Source organism: Galeopterus variegatus, unplaced genomic scaffold, assembly GCF_000696425.1.
Source record: "Galeopterus variegatus unplaced genomic scaffold, G_variegatus-3.0.2 Scaffold2670, whole genome shotgun sequence".
Lineage (NCBI taxonomy): Eukaryota > Metazoa > Chordata > Mammalia > Dermoptera > Cynocephalidae > Galeopterus > Galeopterus variegatus.
The window spans coordinates 94,548-120,358 of record NW_007728781.1 but is presented as its reverse complement, the minus strand read 5'-3'; the positions used below and the strand labels follow the sequence as shown (position 1 = coordinate 120,358).

The following is a 25,811-nucleotide window of genomic DNA, read 5'->3' as shown; positions in this document are numbered from 1 at the left end:
TAGAAATATTTCACCAATTCTGCATCTAAGAAGAGAATATGTTTAAATATAAGGAAAGCTGATTTTCCTCACGTCTATTTCTATTGTTTTCACATCCCTTGAACTTTGTTCCTAATACTCGTTGATCTCAGGAGAGCTGACTCACAAGAGCCACAGCATTCCTTTCAGCAGTCGCATTAATCTCTCTGACAGTAACCACTGTCATGGTTAAATTCAGATACTTATCTTTGTTATAAATAAAAACAAAGACCCAAACCACTACTGATATGAGTCCCCTTTCAGTCTTCTCTACTTTGCTTTATCAGAATGTGCCTAAAACTTATAGCTTTGTCAAAAGACCTATTTGAGTGTTATTGTTCAAGAAATAAAAACATAAAAGGTAAATATTCTTAACTCAGAGAAGACAGCATTTCCTTTGTTAAAATATTGTGCAAGGCCCTTAAAGGGTAACCTATGAAATTTTAGAGAATATTTATTAGGATGAGGAGCACAATATCAAAGTTTAAAAAAATTTTTATAACTAAATTTTTATTATTTATAACCCAAAAATTATACCTACAATTAATGAATTTATATAAGACATTATTTAAAACAGTCTAAAAAGAAATTTTTAAAGTAAAAACTTAGGGCAGACATAACTTAGGGCAGACATAAACTAGTTGAGAAGGGAAAAGAAAATTGGTTAAATGATACATGGGCAATTATAGAATAATGCATTAAAAAGTATATAATAATGCATAATTAAACATAAAGGTTGAGGAACACTGAATAAGATAATAACAAGAACAGTGTAGAGTTTACCAACAAAGGTTCATTATACGGCAGAATCTTTGTGATAAAACTGGAAATCCACAGGAAAAAGATTCTGCATAAGTAAAACTACAGATCAGGAAGCCAATAAATTATGTTCAAGGAACAGAAACTATCAACTTGTCTACAACATAGTAGCTATAGTAGTGAGTATCATACCTAAAAATGAAGATAAAAACACTTACAGGGTTTGGTTAATGAGAGACTCCAAATGCCAGGTGCTATGGTCTAAATATTTGTGCCTCCCCCTCACCAGATTGCTATGTTGAAACCTAAACACCAATGTGACAGTATTAGGAGGTGGGGCCTTTGGGAAGTCATCAGAGCAAGAGGGCTCTGCCCTCATGAATTGGATTAATGCCTTTATAAGAGAGACCCCAGAGAGCTACTTTGGGAGGACAGTGAAAAGGTGCCATCTACAAACCAGAAAGCAGGCACTCACAAAACACCAAATCTGCTAGTGTCTTGATCTTGGACTTCTCCACCTCTAGAACTGTGAGAAATAAATTTCTACCATTTATAAGCTAGCAAGTTTATGTTATAGTAGCCTGAACAGACTAAGACACCAGGCTAAGATGCCTGTGACTGACAATTGTTGACATCTAAAAATACAATTAAAATCAATAAACATTTATAGAGTACCAAGCATACACAAAGTACCAAGACATGGCTCCCAAATTCAAGTACACGGGGGAATCAACACACAAACAATTAGCATATAATGCAAAGTAAGATAAAATAAGCATGGAAATCACAGCAAGAACAAACTCTAACAGAACTAGAACAGAAGGTATGACTAACTCCAACTGTGAGGGTTTGGGCAGGCTTCACTAGGGAGGGAGCATCTGACTCTTAAAAGATTGGTGGGCTTTCAACAGAGAGCTTTTTTAATCCCGGAATCACCATCGGTCAAATCAAGTAAGACTGTTTCCACATGTTTATTTGGAGACTCCTGTTGTGATTTAACTAATTTCATTTCTGCATACAGCAATTACTATAGTTGTAATTGCTATAATTGTACTGTAACACTCCTTTTGACATATCCAGTATAATTATAATGAGCAAATTTACTGTTCATAGAGAGGAAAAACCATTTCTTATTTACTCTACACCCTCACAGCTATCAGCACAATCACTACTCCATAACAGGCACTCAAAAAATGTTTACTGAAGACAACTACAGATTATTCTGAAATCTGAGTTAGCCAATTAAAGTAAAATATGGCTTAGAAAAAGTGTCAATGAAACAACTTCAGAACTGAATTTAACTAATACAGAGCTAAATTCTTGGATAAGGGAAACAGAAAATTTGGCAAAATTAAATGTATAACATCAACAGAAGAGGCACTATAATACAACAGCACGATAACAGGAAAGGCTCTTGACCAATATGTGTCTCACTCTTGATGACTCAGGTCCTATGTTCGAGAACATCAACCGGAATTCCTTTCCAGCACCACCTTCTCCTACTCTATCCCATCTCTAAACATTGAGGATCCTAAGGGCTTGGCTGTAACCCCACATTCTTCCATTAATATTTTATCTCCAGATGATATCATTGACTCCTATGGATCTAAATATGATTTTTAAGCTCATGTCCAAAATTAATTTATTCCAGGCTTCTCTAGACATCAAATTTCCAAATCCAACTACTTGCCTGACATTTCACTTAGGATATTTCACAGATAACTTAACATGTTGAAAATGAACTTGTTCTTTTTCCCAGGCAAACCTGCTTATCATCTCCAGGCATCCCCATGTCATTATTTTTAGCACACATTCAGTGACTGAAGCCAGGAACCTAGAAATCATCCCTGTCTCCTCCCTGTCCCTCAGTGCCCACATTCCAGTCCATAAGAAATTCTTCACCATTCTACCTAAAAATATATTTCAAACCCACACTCTCTTCTTTTTCTTTTCTTAGCCTCTAAAAACCTCTATCATCAATTCTCACCTCCATTGTCAGTACAGAGCCCCTACTAGAATGTGAGCTCCTTGAGAGGAAGAACCTACTTTGTCTTATACATCATTACTATTTCTGGCACAAAATATTGCACAGCACAAGTAGCTGTGCAGTAAATATTTACTGAACAAATACTTTCTTCATAACCACTCTTGTCCTGTTCCAGTCATTCTCCAAATACTGCAAAAACCAGTATTGTCAAACTGCAAGTCAGATCCTGTCAATCTTTCACTTAAAATGTTTCACTACTTGTAAACTCTAAACTTCTTATCATGGCCTGTAAGAGCCTGCATGATCTGATCCACCCTTACCTATTCTCTACCTTATTCCCCGTGCTCTGATCCTTGAACATGCCACTTTAAACACTGTTTCCTCCACTTTTTACATGGCCTTTTCAGATCTTCATGTCATATCCTCTGGGAAGACTTCTCTGATGGCACTACCTCAAATGATGCCCAACTTCTTTCCCTCCCCCATCATCTATCACAGCACCCTGTTTATTTCTTTGTAGCACTTACCATAATTTATATTTAAGTATTTACTTAATTTTATTATTTTTCTCCCTCATGAGACAATATACTCCAGAAGGGCAGGAAATATGTCTTTTCACTACTGTATAACCAAAGATAAGCAACAGCACCCAGTACTTAGAAAACATTCAATAAATTTATATTGAATAAACAAAAGACATCTCAAATATGTCTAAAGAAAATGAGTAAAATTAAAGCTAATATGCTGGAAGGATACAGACTGATTAAGGTACATCAATTCTGTTACATATACATATATCATCATCATGGCTATAGGATTTGAGTCAAATCTTCAGAACGATCAACTTGACCAGCTACATTCTAAATTAAGCTATGGCTTTAGGGTGTCAACAATATAGAGGACATAATAATATCTGCTTTGTAAATCTAGAAATGGTATAGGAAAAAGGAATGAAACATCTATCCTGTATCATTAATTCTGGTGGTAGGATGTTTTAAATTGATAGCTCTTTTATTTTAAGGGGATGGCAAAGTGAAGTGAGTGATTAAATAAATGTGCTGAGGAAATATAGAGTCAACAGATTTCTTACTAAAATTTTTATTGTGAACTAGTTATAAATATACAGAAAAGTTGCAAAACAGTAGAGTCCCCATATTCCCTTCATCCAGCCTCCTAAAGTGTTAACAGCTTACATATCCATATCCCAATGACCAAAACTAGGAAATTAACATTGGTACAATGTTACTAACCAAACCAAAGACCTTATTCTAATTTCAACAGTGTTTCCACTAACATCCCTTTTTCTGTTCTGAGATGCCACAATTCATTTAGTTGACATTTCTTCTAAGTCTCCTCCAGTCCATCTGTAACAGTATTCACTCTTTCCTTGTCTTTCATGATGTTGATACTTTTAAAGTGTACTGTTCAGTGATTGTATAAAATGTCCTGGAATTTGGGTTTGTTTGGTATTTTCTTATAATTGGAATGAGGTTATGCATTTTTGGAAAGAGTAGTACAGAAATGATATTGTGTCCACAGTGCATATCAAGGGGTTCATGATGTCAATATGTCTTATTACTGGTAATGTTAACCTTAAATTTTAATAAGATGGTATCTGCTAGGTTTCTTCTCTGAAAGGTTATAGTTTTTCCTTTAATACTTAATAAACACCTGGGGGAAGATATTCTGAGGCTATGCAAGTCCTATTATTTTCACCCACTAATTTTCCCAACCATCAATGGATCTTGTCTCCAACAATGATTACTTAGGTGTTCGCCTCATGCTGATTTTCTCTTGATGTATTTCCTTCTATGTGGAGTACACTAACATTTATAAAGCAAATGTATTTCACAGGGCCTAGTTTTGAACTTTGTGTTCAATTGAAGATAAGTACAAGCACCATGAAAACACACAGTTTATAGAAATATTTAAATACATTTAGTTTTTAAAAAGCAAAATACGGGCCGGCCCGGTGGCACACTCGGTAGAGTGCGGCGCTTGGGAGCGCAGGGTTCGGATCCCATATAGAGACCAGTCCGCTCACTGAGCGCGGTGCGGGCGCGACACCGAGGGTTGCGATCCTGTTGCCGGTCGCGGTACGGGCGCAACACTGAGGGTTGCAATCCCGTTACCGGTCACGAAAAAAGACAAAAAGGAAAAAAAAAAAAAAGCAAAATACAAAATAGTGTGTGCATATATTATTATTACAAATGAATAAAATTTAAGTTTAGAAGAAAACTTGGGAGGATGTAAGCAAATTGAAATATTATGAATTAATTTTTCTAGAATGTTAATTAAAAATTGTAATTTTTAAATAATAAAACAAAGTTATATAACCTGACTTAAAAATGAAGAAACCAATTCCAAGAAAAGCAAAAATTATGAAATAAAATGTTACTGGGAAAATCCAAAAAATAAAAAAATTTCTCAAGGGAAGGAAAACACAAATACGGAGTGTGGCTAAGAAACCAGCCAGAGTCAAGGAATCCATGCCAGGGCTACGTAAGTATGTTAAACAGGCTGGTTTAGAACTGAAAGACACACTAAAGTCCACGTAGTCTGACTGCCTTATTTTAGAGATGTAAAAACACGTTCAAGTGGTTAAGTGACATTGCTGTCTTTCAGCATTTTATTAGGGAAATCTTCAAACAAACAACAAAAGTATAGAGAACTCCATGTCATGATCATGCAGCTTAAATATAAGAGTGTCTTCAAAAGGTTCATGGGAAGATAGAATTGAAAGGTAACATAAATTTTTCAATGATCGTTTTGAAGGATACCCTCATAATTATCAAAAACAGGCCAAAGTTTTTTCCCACTACCACTGGAATTTAAAAAATTAAATCCCAAGATTAGGGCAGTGGTGACCTAGCAATCTCCAAATTTTTATATTCTCATCATAAAACTTTCGGATTTAAAAATACTTGATGTGTTTTGATCCACAGTAGTCATTAGTCCTTTTTATGCTCTCAAACTATCCACTCCACGCCAATGAAAACCCCTTCATTCTTGCTTCTCTGTCCTCCTTCTGTGACCCCAGTAGTGTCTCTGCCTCTTAATTTTTGATGTCACATGATGCTATACTGCAGTGCTTTTCAAAGTGTGGTCCCTGAAGCATGAATGTCATCATCACCTAGGAACTTGTTAGAAATGCAAATTCTTGGAGCATACCCCACACTTACTGACTTAGAAACACTAGAGACAGGGCCCAGCAATCCATGTTTTAAAAAGCCCTTCTGGTGACTCTAATACAAACTTAAGTTTGAGAACTACTGATCTAGGTTTATCTTGTACATTTCCTGCTCCAATCCTGTAATGAGTTATTTCTCCAAGAGTCCCTAGCTTCTTTTAGTGCTGAACCATGTTCAGAGATCACAATCTAGGTACTAGGGATACTCACTACCACTGGGTTGTGATCTGCAATAACATAATTAAGAAATATACTTAATTAACAAAGTAGTTAGTAAAAGAACTGAGATCAGATCCTAAGTATCCTGATTTGTAGTCCAGTGTTCTTTTCATTATATCTGAATGAATTACATCCACGTGTAACTTGCATATGGCCATCAGCTATCATTTTTCATAACTTTGATATCTATCATTTACTGAAACACCTTGGAAAAGTCAGTCATCCACTCCAAATTAGTTTCCTCTATATGTAAAATATAAATAAATAACACATCTATCTTAATTATCTCTCAGCTTATACCAACAGGAAATACAAGATTATATTTGAAGCATTTTTGGTGTTATAACAACTGACAGCAGATTCAAAGAGCACCTTTGGTTTGCAAAGACAGACTAGTAATAGAGAACATATTAGGGCGTGAGGAGGAGAACCAGGAGACAAATGAAACAGCCAAGGAGCTAACAAAGATAGGCTTGCCTTATCATCACAAAAGAAATATTTTCTATAATTAAAAGCAATGTGGTCATAATTCAAGAAAGGAGGTTGAATTGAAACCCTAGAAACAGACTAATGATTAACCAATTCCATAAAACATAAAGACATCAATTCAAACTTGTGAGCAATGAAATAATTTCCTACAAACATTCTAGAAAATTGTTAGCTATAAAGAAAAAATACCCTCACCACACAAAATACCCCAAAATATATTAAATTAAAAAATAAAGTTGGGCTGGCCAGTTAGCTCAGTTGGTTAGAGCATGGTGCTGCTAACACCAAGGTCAAGGGCTGGGATTCCCATACTGGCCAGCCACCAAAATAAATAAATAAATAAATAAAAAGTAAAGGTGAAAAATGAAAGCACAGAACAACTTAAAAAAAATTATGGGTAAATATATGCTCTCAAAATGACGATAAACTAAGTAAAAAAATCAATGGGAGAAATAGTACTGTGGAAGAGAGAAATTTGAATTATATTAACAAACAAATGAAAACTGAAGATATGAAAAACACTCAATGCCACTGGTAATCAGAGAGATAAATAAAAACAAAAATAAAATTTATTCCACCCACCAGATTTGAATTATTTTTTAAAAAGTAGAACAGCAGGGAGAAGTGAAAATTGTCAATATTAGCTCTTGTTGGCAAAAGTGAGGGAGAACTGGCATGCTGCTTTTTCACTCTATAAGGAGTATGCTCAATAAAAGTTATGTAAAAGAAGAATGAAAAAGAAAGCAAAAGTAGAGTCTCCAGGTCTAAAATGAATTTGTTGTAAACCCTAGAAATGGCTTCTAGATAATAATGCGTCCAAAAATTTTGTAACCATGCAATGGTGACATACACACTATATCATACCTAAATGGAAGTTGTAATGAGAGAAAAACAATCTGACGGTGGTTTAGCAGTCTTAGCAATAGTTTCAGAGGATTCCAGCAAGTTTACGGTATTCTTTAAAATCTGCACCTTCATTCCGAACGGTCAAGACCAAGAGGGCAGGCTACGAATCCAGGAAGTCCCAGTTAAAATGATGGCTGAGCCTCTCAGAAGGCTGTATGCATTCAGCTAAGTAATTCAACATCTCCGAGTCTATTTTCTCATCTGCAAGATGTATGCGATACTCCTGGCTCCACTGGATTATCGTGAAGGTTAGAAAAAATGAACGGGGGCCTAGTTTCAAATACTGAGAACGTAACTGGCACTTATATATGGTAACTGCTACTATTGAGCCTGGTTTAATTCATCTGTAAATAATTAGGTTTAACATCAATTATCACCCCATTGAAGTCAGAAAATATAATTTCTAAGTTCTGTATAACTGTGAAATATTCTGTCTGAATTGGATTTTTAGAAAGAAAAAAGGAAGGAAAGATACAGGGAGGAAAGAACAGGAAAGAAAGGTAGAAGGGAAAAAACAAGGAAGAATTAAAAAAAGGAAGAAAGTTAGATAGACACATACCAAGATTACCAATGCACTGTAATAAATGGAATAGGCAAACAGTTACACTGACAACCCTGAATCTTAATATAACCCACTCATTAAACTGACATTGAACTTACCAATTAAGTGCGATCATCTTGAATGAAGATGATTGAACTTTCTCCTATGCTGAGGTATCCTCACAAAGCTGTGGAATAAAACTTGTCTTTTCTATTTAAAGCCATTTCTTTATTGCTAAACAGTTGTTCTGAGAGGAAGGCAGCAAGCGGGGTTAGAAAGAGAAAGAAGAGGAGGATAAAGATGAAGAGAAAAACCACATGCAATGCTGGATCGAAGCTCTTCACCCGATCCTTTCAGATTCTCCTTGTGCTCTAACCTGCAGTTGTTGGGAGCTGTCATTGAGATTGTCCTCCCTCCGTCGAGCTTCCTCTAGCATCTGTGCACTCTTCTTTTTTTCCACCTGCTCCTTGTGCTTCAGATTTGCTACCTTTTTATTCTGGTCTTTCACTTGCCTATTGATAGGAGAAGAAAAATCAAGCTTTTCATAACATGCACAGAAGAGAATATGTTTATTTACAGACTTACACCAGTGACACCAAGGAGGAGCTGAAAACCAACAAAGAATTCCCACTGCAATTTTTTTTCAACAATTCCAAATCTCTCCTGTCAATGGTAGCGAATTGTATACAATGATGTTTCAGTTTTCCTCAATGGAACATGTATTTCAGCATGTAGTTTATGAAGTGCAATAAAATCATAAAACAAAAGAAAGGCATGAGATAAATTGTAATGGCAAAAAAGAAACCAAGTCAGAGATTGATGTGGGAAAAACAGAAGCAGTCTTCTTTTTTTTTTTTTTCCTTTTTGTCTTTTTTACTGACCGGTAACGGGATCGCAACCCTCGGTGTCGCGCTCATACCGGGGACCGGCAATGGGATCGCAACCCTTGGTGTTGCGCCCGCACCTCGCTCAGCCAGTGAGCGGGAACCGGTCTCCACATGGGATCCAAACCCTCGGCGGGAGCGCCGCCATACTCCCAAGCGGCGCACTCTCCAGTGCGCCACCGGGCCGGCCCAGAAGCAGTCTTCTGACATCAATGCATTGAAACACTAGAATGACTGATTAAGAAAGCTTTTGTAATACAACTCTAGTTTTACCATTATTAATATTTCAAACATTCAAAAGGCTACATATAATGTATACATACATGAAAATAATAACAAAAAGATCTAGGAACCCACCTTAAGAAACAGAACATCATATCTACTTCTGAAGCTCCCATAGTACCTTCTCTCTACTCTGTCCCACTGACTATGATTCCATCTTCCACTAGTAAGAGTGACCTATATGTTAAATTTTGTGTTTAAAGTCCCCTTGCTTTTATTATAGTTCTGCTACATACATATGGACTCTTCATTTAGTTTCCACGTGTTTGTACTTTATAAATTTTACCAACAAACTATTTTTTCCTTTCAATATGTTTTGAGACTCAGATTAATACAATGAGTGCAATGCAGTATTTTTAATCCCTCTTCACTGCAATATAAAATAATATATGGCAGTTTTTAAAAAAAAACATTCCAAAGTGATGAACATCGGTTTTTTTCGATTTTCTTGCTATTACAAACATACTACTAGATAAGTTCTGATATACCTGTGCAAGAATTTCTCCAAGGTATAGAAAGTGGAAAATGAATTGTTAGGCCATACAGTCAGTACAACTTACTTTACTTTCCAAGCAGTTATATTAATTTATACTCTTGCTAGTAGTACATAACAGTGCCCATTAGTTACGCTTCTCCATGTCCACTAATACTTGACACTATCAGACCTTCTAAATTTTGTCAATCTAGTAAAAGAAAATAGTATATCATCATAGTTTTAAAATGCATGTTCCTGACTACTGAGGCTGAACTTTTTTTTTTTTGTGGCAGGAACTGCCAAAGTTTTAGTGTTTAATAATTACCAGTACAACTGACCAAGGTCCAAGATGTTCAAGAAACTGGGGGAAAAATCACCCTATAAATTACATAGTATGTGATAAGAATGCACAGTTTTCAATATAAAACCTGTCTACACACAGTAGTTAGCTGCAACAGGCCATTTGGTCTTCTCTAGGCTTAGGAAAGTGGTGTTCCAGATTTCACTGTAAATTAATAGCAACCTTCAACTCTACGGGGGGCAGGTATCTTGTATTCACCTTCCAGGTCTTCTACCCAAGTCTGTGTCATGAGATCTGCAATGTTTTTCTCCACATCATCAGTGCAACTACTCTTCTTCCAATGATCGGTCAGACATGGCTTGAAATTTATCTTGCTTCTGTTTCAGGAGTATCAGGTGCTACCGAGCTAAGATTCTGCAAGGTCTTGGGGTCAGACTTGGCCATCTTTCCAGTTCCCAGATTGGTGGTTGTACATATTCTTATATCATATTTGGCCATTCCTGTTTCCATTTCTGTGAAACTAACTCATCTTTTGCTCATTTTTTAATTCAGATAACTTTTTTCTTACTGACTTCTAGGTATTCTCTAGATATTATAAATAATAAAGTACTACATGTTATGCAAATATTTCTTCCAAACTATGGATTATTTCTTTGATTGCTTTATGATATATTTTCATTTACAGAATTTAAAATTTTTAATTGTTTCAAATGTACCAATCTTTTCCTTTCTGGTGTAAAATTTGTGACTTTTCCACAAAAACTTGTCCATCCCAAGTTCACAAAATTATTCCCCTAAAAATGCTATAACTTTGTCTTCTACACTGAAGTCATTAACACACTGAAACCAATGTTGTGTATGTTACGAAATAAAAATATAATTTCATTTTTTTGGTATGGTATGAAATAAGAATAAAATTTCATTTTTTTACATGTATTAATGACTAATTGTTCCAAAAATAAGTACATGCTTTGCCACCTCTGTCATATACAAAATTTCTATGTTCATATGTGGCGTTTAGTGGCTCTCTGCTCTGGTGTGTCTGTTTATTTCTATGCCTAATTTGCACAACTTTAATTACCATACCTTTGTAAGAAGCCTCGGTAACTAGTAAGACGAGTGTCCCTACAATTTTCTCCTTCAGGACTGTTTTGGTTATTCTTGGCCCTTTACACTTGTTATATAAATTTCAGAAACAGCCTATCAAGTTCCACCAAATCATCCACCAACTAAAGCAACAAAAACCAAATAGCAGCCTTTGGGATTCTGATTCCAATTGCACTAAAGCTATATATCAATTTGTGAAGAACTGACACTTTCAAGCTCTTGAATCTTTCAATTCATTAACACAGTATATCTCTCCATTTATTTAGGTCTCCTTAAAAGGCTTTTTACAAAGTGTTATACCTTCCTCTGAAAGACTTGCACATATTTTATTTGCAGGGACATTATATGTTTTGTTGCCATTCTAAATTCCAAATTTCATGTCATTACACCCCTACACATGCTTCCCTATGCATCTTCTGGAACAGGTATTTCATTCAACAATATTTTTAATTTGTTAACTTATTATTACCAAAAGTAACAATAAGTCCTTGGTATCACAAAATATGCTTTCCATATTCAAATTTCCCCAGACATCTCAAAAAGTTTTTAAGATTTTTTTACAGTTGGTCTGTTTGTATCAGAATCAAAAAATAGCCCACACATTGTGTGTTTGTTAGATCCTTCAAGTCTCTATTAATTAAGAGAAAAGTCCCTTATATCCATCTCTGTCCCCAGTTATTTATTTATTTTTGGCAGCTGGCTGGTGTGGGCATCTGAACGCTGACCTTGGTGTTACCAACAACAGGCTCTAACCAAGTGAACTAACTAGCCAGCCCCCTCTGTCCCCTTTTTAAATGCCCCTGACATTTTAAAAGAAATAAAGTCAGTTGTTCTATAATATGACTCACATTCTGAATTGTATGTTGCTTCTACATGGTGAAATTTAACATGTTTCTCTATCTCCTTTTTGTTTCTTTTTGATAATAAAAGTTACCTTTAAAGGCTTGAATACATTCAGTTTCAATTTCTTAGGTAAAAATAATAAATAATGGTGTTGTATACTTGATATTGCCTCACATCTGAAAGCATGTAATGTCTGGTTTTCCAACTCTTAATGATGCTAAGATTCATCAGTGAGTTAAGGTAGTGATAGTTTCATCTGTGTGTAAAGGTCACCTTTTATCAACTTTTCATCTAATGATTTCATGTACTGATGAACTTTTCTGTAATAAATTATTTTAATGATATATTTTTATAGTTATATTTTCTAATGTCCTTTTGTTGGCATATAGACTTGTATGTGATTTCTGAAAATGAATTATATATCTAGAAAACTTGCTAAATGCTCCTCCTAATTCTAGTAATTTTTCTGTAGATTCTTTTTGGTTTTCTATGTAGACCATTATTAATACACCACCAAAGGAAACTAATAAAACTCCTGGAATTGTCCCCAAAGACATGGAGATCTACAAATTGACTAACAAAGAATTCAAAACAATCATCTTAAAAGCTCAAGGAGATGCAAAAGAACACATATAAACAACTAAATAAAATCAAGAAAACAATGCTTGAAAAAAATGGGTAGTTCAATAAATAGAAACCATAAAAAAGAACCAAATAGAAATCATAAAGCTAAAGAATGAAGTAACAGAAATGAAAAATCCAATAGAGAGCTTCAAGAATAAACTCAATCACCCAGAAGGAAGAATCAGTAAACTCAAACACAGATCATTTCAAATTAGCCAGTTAGAGGAACAAAAAGAAAAAAAGAATGAAAAAGAAAGCATACAGGACCTACGGAACACAATGAAGTGAACAAATATGCACATTATGATAGTCCCAAAAGGAAAAGTCAGAGAGAAATAGGCACAAAGCTTACTTGAATAAATGATGAGTAAAAAATTCCCAAATCTTGGGAGGGTTATGAACATCCAAATTCATAAAGCTCAAAGTATCAACTCAAAGAAGATTATATTGAAACACATAATAATCAAATTGTGAAAAGTCAAAGAGATAATTTTGAAAACAGCAAGCAAAAGCAACTTGGGAATACAAGGGAACCTCCTCCTCCCCATGACCATCACCTGTAAGGCTATCCACAGACTTCTCAGCAGAAACCTCACAGACCAGGAGGAAATGGGATGATATATTCAAAGCGCTAAAAGAAAAAAACCGCCAGCCAATAATACTATACCTGACAAAGCTATCATTTAGAAATGAAGAAGAGATTAAGACATTTCCTGACAAAAACTGAGGGAGTTCATCACTACTAGACATTCCTATATTGCAAGATATGTTAAAGGGAGCTCTTCTAATTGAAGCTAAAGGACACTAAATAACAACATGAAAACACATGAAAGTTTAAAGCTCACTGGTAAAGGTAACTATATAGAATTAAAAGGTAATACAAATCTTTCCACTAATTTTTTGAAGCAGCCCTGTATAATCAAATTGAAAATATTATAATATGGTAATGGTGGTACACAAATAACTTTACACTCTACTGTAAAATTTAAAAGACAAAAGTATTAAAACTATAATAAGTTGTTAACAAATGCACAATATAAAAAGGTATAAAGTGTGACATCGAGAACATAAATTGTGGGAGAGTGAGAAGAAAAAGTGTGGAGTTTCTGTATGTGATTGAAGTTCATTATTACCTTAAAACAGACCATTATAACTATTAAGATGTTTTACATAACCTTCATAATAACCACAAAGAAAAATAACCTATGGTAGATATACAAAAGATAAAGAGAAAAGAACAGAATTATCCCACTACAGAAAATCAACAAATCACAAAAACAGCAAGGGGAGAAAAAAGGGACAAATTACTGTTATTCCTTGCAATCTGTGCGATTTGGTTCCAGGACCACCACAGATACCAAAATCCATGAATGCCCAAGATCCTTATATAAGATGGTGTAATATTTGGATTTAACCATCACATATCCTCCCATATACTTTAAATCATCTCTGTTACTTAAAATATCTACTACAATGCTTACACATCATTTCATCCATATGGATTCAATGAAGTATTTAGTAGTTTCCCAGAACATTTTAGATGCACAGTTGGTTGAATCCATGGATGCAGAATCCAAAGACATGAAGGATCGACTGTATCTACAAAAAAGCTAGAAAACAACAAAATGGCCCAACCTATCAATAATTACTTTAAATGTAAATGGATTAAATTTTCCAATCAAGATATACAGAGGCTGAATGGATTAAAAAAAAAAAAGATCCAGGGCCAGCCCGGTGGTGCACTGGATAGTGCGCCGCTTGGGAAGCGCGGCGGCGCTCCCGCCCGAGGGTTCGGATCCCGCATACAGACCGGTTCCCGCTCACTGGCTGAGCGAGGCGCGGGAGCGACACCGAGGCTTGCGATCCCGTTGCCGGTCCCCGGTCCGGTACGGGGGCAACACTGAGGGTTGCGATCCGTTGCCGGACACGGAAAAAAGACAAAAAGACAAAAGAAAAAAAAATCCAACAATACACTGCCTACAAGAGAATCACTTTAGCTTTAAGAACACAAGTAGGCAGAAAGTGAAGTTATGGAAAAAGATATTTCATGCTGATTGTAATTAAAAAAGAACAGAGTGGGGCCGACCCCGTGGCGCACTCGGGAGAGTGCGGCGCTGGGAGTGCAGCGACTCTCCCGCTGCGGGTTTGGATCCTATATAGGAATGGCCAGTGCACTCACTGGCTGAGTGCGGTGCAGACGACACTACACCAAGGGTTGCGATCCCCTTACCGGTCACAAAAAAGACAAAAAAAAAAAGAAAAAAAGAAAGAAAGAACAGAGTGGCCATACTTATATCAAATACAATAAACTTTCAGTCAAAATCTGTCACAAGACAAAGAAAGTCACTATATAATGATAAATGGCTCAATTCATCAAGAGGATATAACAACTATAAATATATATTCACTCAATATTGGAGTACCTAAATATATCAAAGCAATTTTTAAAAGAACTGAGGGAAAAATGAATAGAATAATAAGAGAAGACCTCATACCCCAGTTTCAACAATGGACAGACCCATCCAAACAATATCAATAAAGAAACCCCAAACCTGAATAATAGTATAGACCAAATGGACCTAACAGACACATACAGAATATTCCACCCAACAGTAGCAGTGTACATACTCTTCTCAAGTGCACACAGAATATTCCCTAAGATTGGTCTCGTTAAGCAACAAAACAAGTCTTACATTTGAGAATATTAAAATCAATATGTTTTCCAACCATAATGGTATAAAACTAGAAATCAGTAATAGGGAGGAAAACTGAAAAATTCACAAAGACATGGAAATTAACAAATATACTTCTGAAAAACTAATGGGTTAAAGACAAAATCGAAAAGGGAGTCACGCAAAGTATCTTGAGACCAATGAAAGTGGAAGCACGACATACCAAAACTTACGGAATGCAGCAAACGTAGTTCTTTTTTTTGGGGGGGGAGGGGGGCTGGTAAGGGGATTGCAACCCTTGGCTTGGTGTCGCCTGCACTGTACTCAGCCAGTGAGCGCACCAGCCATCCCTATATAGGATCCGAACTCATGACAGGAGCGCCGCTGCGCTCCTAGCGCCGCACTCTCCTAAGTGCGCCACGGGCTCGGCCCGCAAATGTAGTTCTAAGAAGAGAATTTAGGGTATTAAACACCTACAATAAGAAAAAAAGAAATATTTCAAATAAACAATCTCACTTTACACCACAAAGAACTAGAGAAAAAGAACAAAGAAAACTCAAAGTTAGTAGAACGAAGGAAATAATAAAGAGCAGAAACAAATGAAATAGAGATTAGAAAGATAATTGAAAAAAAATGAACAAAATTGAGTTGTTTTTTCAAAAGACAAAAAAATTGACAAACTTTTACCCAGACTAACCAAGAAGAAGAGAGTTCAAATAAATAAAATCAGAAATGAAAGGAGATATTACAATTGATACCACAGAAATACAAGAGATCATAAAAGACTGTTATAAAAAAATCATTTGCCAACAAATTGGATAACCAAGAAGTGGAAAAATTCCTAGAAACAGACAACCTACCAAGACTGAATCATAAGGAAATAATGAAGAAATGATAATAGCCTGAACAGACCAATAACAAGTAGGAAGATTAAACAGTAATCAAAAACCTCCCAATAAGGAAAAGCTCAATACTAGATGGCTTCAAGGGTAAATTCTACCAAACATTTAAAAAAGAACTACTGCTAATCCTTTCCAAACTTTCCCTAAAAATTGAAGAAGAGGGAACACTTCCAAACTCATGTTAAGAGGGCAGCACCACCCTTATTCTAAAGCCAGATAGGGACTCAAGCCAATATCCCTGATGAACATAGATCCAAAAATCATCAACAAAATTCTAGGAAGCCAAATTCAACAGCACATTAAAAAAATCATTCACCATCAAGTGGGAATTAATTCCATTCATCAAGTGGGAATTATCCTTGGGATGCAAAGATGGTTCAACATATGTAAATCAACAAACACGATACACCACATTAACTGAATGAAGGATAAAAATCTGAATAAATGTGGAAAAAGCATTCGACAAAATTCAACATCCTTTCATAATTAAAATCTCTCAACCAATTAGGTGTATAAGGAATGTACCTCTATAATACAATAAAGGCCACATATGACAAGTCCACAGCTGAAATCATACCTAATGGTGAAAAGCTGAAAGCTTTTCCTCTAGGATCAGGAACCAGACAAGGTTACCCACTCTCACCACTTCTATTCAACATAGTACTTAAAGACCTAGTCTATTAGGCAAGAAAAAGAAATAAAAGGCATCCAAATCAGAAAGAAAGAAATTAAAATTGTCTCTTGTTTGCAGATGATATGATCTTATACAGAAAAAACCTTAAAGAATGCACACAAAAAAACCCTGCTACATCTAATAAACAAATTCAGGAAAGTTTCAGAATGCAAAATCAACAAATAAAAATCAGCTGCATTTCTATACACTAACAATGAACTATATCAAAAAAAAATAAGAAGAAGAAAAAAATTCCACTTACAATAGCATCAAAAAGAATACACACTTAAGAATAAATTTAATCAAGGAGGTAAAATACCTGTACACTTGAAAACTATAAGACACTGATGAAAGAAATTGAAAAACACACAAACCAACAGAAAGATAACCCGTGTTCATGGAATGGGAGAATTAATATTGTTAAAATGTCCATATTACACAAAGTGATCTGCAGATCCAATGAGATTCCTAGCAAAATTCCAATGGCATTTTTCACAGAAATAGAAAAAACAATCCTAAAGTTCGTATGGTACCATAAAAGACCTTATATAGCTAAAGCAACCTTGAGTAAGAAGAACAAAGTTGAAGGCATCAAACTTCCTGATTTCAAACTATATTACAAATTGATAGTAATCTATACTGCTAACATAAAAACAGACTTATACACCAATGGAACAGAATAGAAAGTCTACAAATAAATCCAGGCATTTACAGTTAATTGATTTTTGAGAAAGGTGCCAAGAACACACAATGGGGAAAGGATGGTCTCTTCAATAAATGTTTCTGGGAAAACTGGATATCCACATGCAGAAGAATGAAATTGGACCCTTATCTCATATCGCATACTAAAATGAATTCAAAATCAATTACAGACTTAAACATAAGACTTGAAACTGCAAAAATACTAGAAGAAAACATGGAGGGGGGAGTTTCCTCACATTTGCTGGGCAATGATTTTTGAATACAACCCCAAAAGCACAGGTAACAAAAACAAAAATAGACTAATGGGATTGCATCAAACTAAAAAGCTTCTGCACAGCAAATCAAACAATCAACAGTATAAAGAACAGCCTACAGAAAGGAAAAAAATATTTGCAAACCATACATCTGATAAGGAGTTAATATCCACAGTACATAAGAAAATCAACTCAAATAGCAAGAAAATAACCCAATTAAAAAATGGGCAAAGGACCTAAATAGATATTTCTCAAAAGAGGACATACAAATAGCCAATGGGTATATGAAAAAAAGCTCAGCATCCTAAAGGATAACTAAATATGAAAATACGCTCAACATCACAAGAAAATGCAAATCAAAACCACAATGAGATATCACCTCACACCTGTTAGAATGGCTATTATCAAAAAGACACATGAAAACAAGTGTTGGTGAGGATGTGGGGAAAATGGAATCCTGTACACTGTTGGTGGGAATGTGAATTGATATGGCCATTACAAAAAACAGTATGGAGGTTACTCAAAAAGTTAAGAACAGAACCACCATGTGATTCAGCAATCCCACTTCTGGTATATATCCAAAAGAACTGAAATCAGGATCTCAAAGAGATATTTGTATTCCCATATTCATTGCAGCATTATTCACAACAGCCAAGATATGAAAACAACCTAAATATAGCATGTACATACAATGGAATAGTACTCAGCCATAAAATAAGAAGAAAATTTTGCCATTTGTGACATTGATGAGCCTGGAGAACATTAAGAAATAAAACAGATACAAAAAGACAAATACTGTATGATCTCTCTTACATATGAAATCCAAGTCAAACTCATAGAAGCAGAGAGTAGAATAGTGGTTTCCAGGCTGGGGAGGTGGAGAAGAGGGGAAGATGTTGGTCAAAGGGCACAAAATTTAAGTTACTAGATGAATAAGTTCTGGGGATCTTCAGCACCGCACAGGGACTGTAATTAATAATACTATATTACATACGTGAAATTTGCTGAGAGGAGATCTTAAGTGTTCTAACTACACACAAAATAATGGGAACTGCATGAGGCGATGGATGTGGTACTCGATTGTGGTGATCCTTCACAATGTACACATGTATCAAATCCTCATGTTGTACACATTAAATGCACACAATTTTTGTCAATTATACCTCAATAAAGCTAGGGAAAAAAAGATGAAATGGTGAATTGATGACACAGATGATAAGATAAAAAGTCATTCTCTGAGGGAAATGCACACTAAGAAGCTATTCAAAAGTCACATTGAAGATCTCAACTTTTTGCCATCTTGAGTATCTACAGATTCAGCCAAAGACAATATAATAAAACTAGAATAAAAAGAGAATGTTTGCATTTGATTATCTTCACTTCACAATTTTCTGCTAATATTTCTCATTTTAATAATCTGATATCAATCATATAAACTAATACAAAAAATAGATTGGAGTCTTTGCATTAGAAAAGACCAAGAAATGGGCCGAGCCCGTGGCGCACTTGGGAGAGTGCGGCGCTGGGAGCGCAGTAGCACTCCCACCGCGGGTTTGGATCCTATATAGGGATGACCGGTGCGCTCACAGCGCTCACTGGCTGAGTGCGGTGCAGCCGGTCTCAAAAAAGGACAAAAAAAAAAAAGACCAAGAAATGAAGCAAACTTATGTTTTCATAAATCACATCACTCTTTCTCAAAATTAAGTTCCTAATAATATCCGCTTACCAGATGCAAAGATTTTCCTCTCTTTTAAGACAGAAAAAAATGTAAATGGTGCATAAATTCCTTTCACCTTGCATCTGTGAATTATTCCAGATGGTACTGGCAACCACTAATGCCTGCAGCAGTAGCCTGGTTATGTGGGGCATTATGACACATGGAGTAAGGAACCTAATTAAAACCACTAGACTATTTTTTGGTTGGAAGTTAGATATTATAAGCTAAACTTTTGATCCAATCAAAGCCAATTTTATTCTTCAGCACTTTTTAACCTAATCATATCAGAGTAAGTAGACTTTTATCCTAACTTTACCCTCATGTCACAGAATTAGGTAATGGCATTTTTTGTTGTGTTTTAGAAAGAAGAACTCAAGAAATTCATTGCCCCTACCCCACCCCACCTTTCTACTACAACTGTGTATGTGCCTGTGTTTTTTTTTTTTTTCCAAGTTTATTTTGACCTTAAAAATAGCGGGCTTACAATTTCAGTGACGATCTTCATCAACTTTAAAAAGACATGATAAAAAGCTAAGTAAGGAATACAGAGCATGATCTGTGTGCACACACAACTAATGAAGAAAAAATTTTAAATTAAAAAGGAAAAAATTTAGAATATTTTAGTTTTTCTCTTTATGATTATCTATAAATTCTTTTTTTTTTTTTTTTTTGTCTTTTGTCTTTTTTCCGTGTCCGGCAACGGATCGCAACCCTCAGTGTTGCCCCCGTACCGGACCGGGAACCGGCAATGGGATCGCAAGCCTCGGTGTTGCTCCCACGCCTCGCTCAGCCAGTGAGCGGGAGCCGGTCTGTATGTGGGATCCGAACCCTCGGACGGGAGCGCCGCCGCGCTTCCCAAGCGGCGCACTATCCAGTGCGCCACCGGGCCGGCCCATATAAATTCTAAATCTACAATACACAAAATATTTTGAAATTTTCTTTAAAAGTTATGTATTTAAAAATGAGATATGGTTGTATCTCAAAATAGGGTCTTCACCTACCTTAGCCTAGATAAAAAATAGTACAGTATGGCACATTTTAGGTTCCCTTATTTTTCTGGTGTTTAATTTTCCTACACCATTTTCCTTTCATATTTTCAAACTCCTTTCTTTACCTTAGTTTTGCAGCAATTACTTCTACATTTTCACTCTATAGACTAAAGGATAACTAAATATCAAGATAAAATGATTTTATATATGTCAGGCAACCATGAAAAGTATATAAAATTGTGAGGATTAAAACAATCTCTCTTCCAGAATTCTGGTCAAGACGGCAGAAGAGACAGTTCCCAGCGTCACTCTCTCCCACAAATCAACCAATTTACAACTATAAAAATGTAACATCAGCCTAGCTGGAGCCGCTGGAGCTCAGGGGAAGAGGAGGAGAGATCTATGGAGTTCATGAAGGTGGGAGAAACCACGATGAGAGAAAAAAAAAAAAAAAACTGCTCAGAGTATTCGGTCACTACCGCTTTAAGGCTGGAGCTGCTGAGTGCATGGAGCGGGAGCCAGGACAAGCCGCAGCTGTGCCCTTCAGATGGCGTTACTTGGAGGTGACAGGAGAGAAGAGGAACTTGGCAGCCCCCAGAACAACAAGACCACTAATAGGGTTCACATGGACCCACACAGGAGTGAGGAGCCAGAACAACTGAAAAAAGGGAGCCACTGAGAGACCGGTGAGTCATCACGAGGGACTGGCGCAGGGCCCATACCATGGGAAGTGTTTGAAGCATGGGCGGTGGGGGAGACAGGCCCACTGGGGGAACACTGGTGCACAGCATGGACAGCCGACCCGCCCCCCAATCAGCACAGGACCACTCAGAGGAGACTGGTCAGGAATGTAGAACTGCATGGGGTGCAGTTTGATGAAAAAACTCAGGCCCAGATCAGAGTTTCTACACAACACAGATCCACTGGGTCTCTGGTGAGCAGGAAGTACCTATAAGATCAACCATTAAACCCTGAGATGCACAATAAGCCTTCCCTAGGGAAACAGCAGCAAAACAGCTATTTAGCTCAAACACACAGCTCAAGTACTGGTTCCCACAAGAAATTCCCCTGTACTTTTAGAAGTTTAGAAATTTTACTTTTAGAAGTAAGCAAAGGACAAAAAATTAGTTCCAGCCCAGGCATACCACGTCAGCGCCTGTGGGCCTGCCAGGAGACCTGAGGCATAGAGAAGGGACCAGTCCCCCGCCTACAACCAGGCACACTGTGCCAGCACCTTAGGGCCTGCCCGGGGACTGGACCCCCCTGTCACAACCAGGCACACCATGCCAGTGCCTCGGGGCCTGCCTAGAGACCTGAGGCATGGAGAAGGGGACCAAACACACCCCACAACCAGGCACACCGCCAGAGCCAAGAAGCATGCCAAAAACATCACCTCCACGTGGGTGGCCCACCACAGCCACCACAATAACCATGGTTGCTGCAAAAGTGGCTAGACGCCACAACCACCATGCAGATGGTCTGCCAACCACTGGAGTGCATCGACCCAAGGAGAGTCACCAGCAGAGATAAAGAAAAGAAGAGGATGTCTCTCTCCACAAAGCCCATTTCAGAGTGACAGAAGAAGCGTCTGCTCTATGATAATACTGGGGGACCTGATCACATCTCTCAGCATTGGACAGATCATCTAGGCAACAAATTAACAGAGTAACCATTACTCTTTCAGAAGGAGAGAAGAAATCTAGGGTAATTAGAGGGGGGAGGGGGAGGGAATGGGGGAAGGGGAGGGATTGGACAGGGAGCATAAAGAATAATTATGATTTGTAACAATATATATGCTAGTAATATTGATTTGATCAACATATCTCAATATTGAACCCCCAAAATATGTATAATCAATTTTGATTCAATAAAAAAAATTAAAATAAAAAAAAATCCATCTCTCTTCCATTGTCTCTTTCCTACCCCACCTTCTTCTCTTGTGTATGTGTGTGCACACGTATGTGCACGCATGCACACATGCATGCACGCATGAGCATGAATTTACGTATATTTCAGAATTCATGAATTAACAAGAACAGACAAAAATATACAATGAACAATGATTTTCTCACCTTACTAATATCCTTTTCAATTCTGTTTCACTGGGAAGGGATACAAAAGGGATTATCATTAAAATATATGTTAAAAGTTAAAAAGGGGGGCATTTAGGGACAAATATTCTGAGATGCAACAGAAGCTGTGAAATGGGAAATTTCCTTCTCTTCCCCTATAAAAAGATCAATATGCAACCTGATTTAAACCTAAGTACACAAGAAAACCCAAATGTATTAGGCAATCCATACCATAAGGTGCTATCACAATTAAAGGATTTAATGACTTAGTATCAATTTTTTAAAACTCTCTCAGACTGCAATGGTGCCTGAGTTAAATTTAAAGTAAACTTACATATTTTATCATTCTTTAAGCAGGAAAAGAGAAGAAATGAGAGCGACTCATAAATGAATTAATGCTTTAAAATCTCTGAGCTGGCTGGTTAGCTCATTTGGTTAGAGTGTGGTGCAGATAACACCAAGGTCCAGGGTTTGATCCCTGTACTGGCCAGCCACCAAAAAATAACACCTTCCTAGAGTTTAAGGTCCATGTCTGATATATACAGATATACATATATATATATGTATGTATATACATACATATATATGTATGTATATATATACATATATATATGTATATATATATATGTGTTATTTTTAGTTTTTAATTTTAACTTCTCAATATACATTGTAGTTGATTTTCATGACCCTTTACCCATTTGTGTCTTATATATTTTCACAGTTCACAATTCCTAGCACATTCCTTGTGGTATACAGGTGCTCAGTAAACATTTGTTGAACAAATGCATAAAAAGGAAACTAAGCACATCCTCTCTATTAACAAACTATCAGCATTTGTCAGAGACTACAATTCTGCAGGGTATTTCACTTTGCTAAAAAGAGAGATACAAAAGGCTAGTGTAATATGTTACTGTACCATAAAAATCTCCCACACAAATTTAAGAAAAAATAGAATGCTTCTATTGTCAAATTTTAAAAAATACTAACAATCGAATTTGACTCAGGTATTTGTTTTCTCACTGGAGAACAGAAGCTTAAGCTAGACAAAGGCTTAAAAATATACCAAGTAAAATGAAATTACTAAAGAATTATATATGTTATCCATAAACTTCTATATTACATATGAAACATTACATATGGAATATATGTATATATATATTATGCATGTGCACACACACACACACACTCATTCTCACTCATTTTACCTTCCCAACAGTAGCTCCACTCATTCAGTTAATTAAAAAATTAAGATGTAAAATTTCCCATTTCTATCTAAATACCTAATCTTAGCTTAAAAATAAGAATTCAGGGCCGGCCCGGTGGCGCACTGCTACAGTGCACCGCTTGGGAGCGCGGTGGTGCTCCCGCTGAGGGTTCGGATCCCACATACAGACTGGTTCCTGCTCACTGGCTGAGCGAGGGGTGGGCGCAGCGCCGAGGGTTGCGATCCCGTTGCCGGTCCCGGTCCGGTCCGGGCGTGACACTGAGGGTTGCGGTCCGTTGCCAGACACGAAAAAAGACAAAAAGGAAGGGCCGGCCCGGTGGCGCACTGGATGGTGCGCCGCTTGGGAAGCGAGGCGGCGCTCCCATCCGAGGGTTCGGATCCCACATACAGACCGGCTCCCGCTCACTGGCTGAGCGAGGCGCGGGAGCAACACCGAGGCTTGCGATCCCGTTGCCGGTCCCCGGTCCGGTACGGGGGCAACACTGAGGGTTGCGATCCGTTGCCGGACACGGAAAAAAGACAAAAGACAAAAGACCAAAAAAAAAAAAAAAAGACAAAAAGGAAAAAATAAATAAATAAATAAGAATTCACATCAAGGTGCCAAAAAAGTATACAAAAAACTAAAACTAAAATAATAATAGTTTCACATGTTCTGTATCCAATTAAAATGTTTTTGATTATTTCAAAGCCCCTTTAAATAAGGACTTTATTTTTATGGAACTGTATCCCTAATCACATAAAAAAAATAAGCCATAATGAAAAAGAAAAAATATATCAATGTAGAACAAAATAATAATGTGCAGTTTTATATAAACTCTTTTAAACTTCAACAAAAAATATTTTCAGTTGTTGATTCAACATTTTTAAAATCAGCAACAGAACTAGTCCTATCTTACACTTAATGCCATTTATTTCCATGTTCGTTTTCACTATCACTCTGATCTCTCTGTATGGAAGACCCTTATTTTATACATCTCCACATCTGAGGCAAGACCCGTCTTATCCACGCAGATAGTCAGTGTCTACTGAAGTGTTTTGACAGAAGCTCTTTATTTGATGTTGGTTCTTAGAATGACTCTACTCTAGTACCATTAATTCAACAAATGAAAGCTTCTATGTGCCAGGTAGTAGCTTTGGGAATATGACAATGAACAAAACAGACAAAAATGTAAGCCCTCACTGAGTTTACTGTCTACTGGAAAGACACAGAAGATAGGTGAAATACACAGTATACTGGTTGGCTGTTAAGTCGAATGGAAAAAAATAAAGGACAGGAGATAGGAAGTATAGGAATGAGTTGTGGAATTGCAGTTTTTAAAAGTTATCAGGAAAGGCCATACTATTTAAGTAATACTGAGGCAAAGATATGAAGGCAGCGAGGGAGTACACCCCAGCCACACACACACGGAGGAGAGTGTTCCAAACAGAGAAGACAGCAAATGCCAAGATCCTGAGGTAAGAGTGGGTATGACATACTTAAGGAACAGACAGGAGGCTGATGTGACCAAGTGGCCTGAGAAGCAGCATACTGGTAGATGAGGTTAGACAGGTAACAATGGACCCAATCTTTCAGCAGGGGTCAGCAAACATTTTTTGTAAAGGGCCACATAGAAAATATTTTACAGTTTGTGAACCATATACAATGTTTCACACGTCCTTCTCTGTTTTTATTCAACCCTTTAAAAATATAAAAGCCATTCTTAGCTTGCAGGCTATACAAAAATAGGGTGCAGGCAGGCTGTAATTTTCCAATCCCTACTGAAGAGCGTTGTAGGTCACTGAAAAATCTTTTGCATTAGGAAGCAATTCCTTAGTATCACAAAGTACAAAGGAATAGCTCAAACGAATAAAAATGAAAGCAACCTAGTAAATCTTCAAGTTTCTCAAAACTGAGGTAAACCCATATATTTGCCTATAATTTAAAGTCAGTATGCTTTTCTTTTTTTTTTTTTTTTTTTTTTTTTTTTTTTTTTTTTTTTT

General features: G+C 36.6%; 1 protein-coding gene and 1 pseudogene across 1 annotated transcript in view; both read right to left on the bottom strand.

Moving 5' to 3' along the window:
* Positions 1-25,811, bottom strand: part of LOC103598565 (ELKS/Rab6-interacting/CAST family member 1-like) — a gene marked incomplete at its 3' end in the record, with an annotated part of 256,924 nt that overhangs the window by 152,328 nt on the left and 78,785 nt on the right. Inside the window, exon 6 of the mRNA XM_008582571.1 lies at positions 8,486-8,621. Coding sequence (XP_008580793.1) covers positions 8,486-8,621 — 136 coding nt within the window. The remainder of the gene's footprint in view (positions 1-8,485; positions 8,622-25,811) is intronic.
* LOC103598564 lies at positions 10,263-10,550 on the bottom strand (annotated as a pseudogene).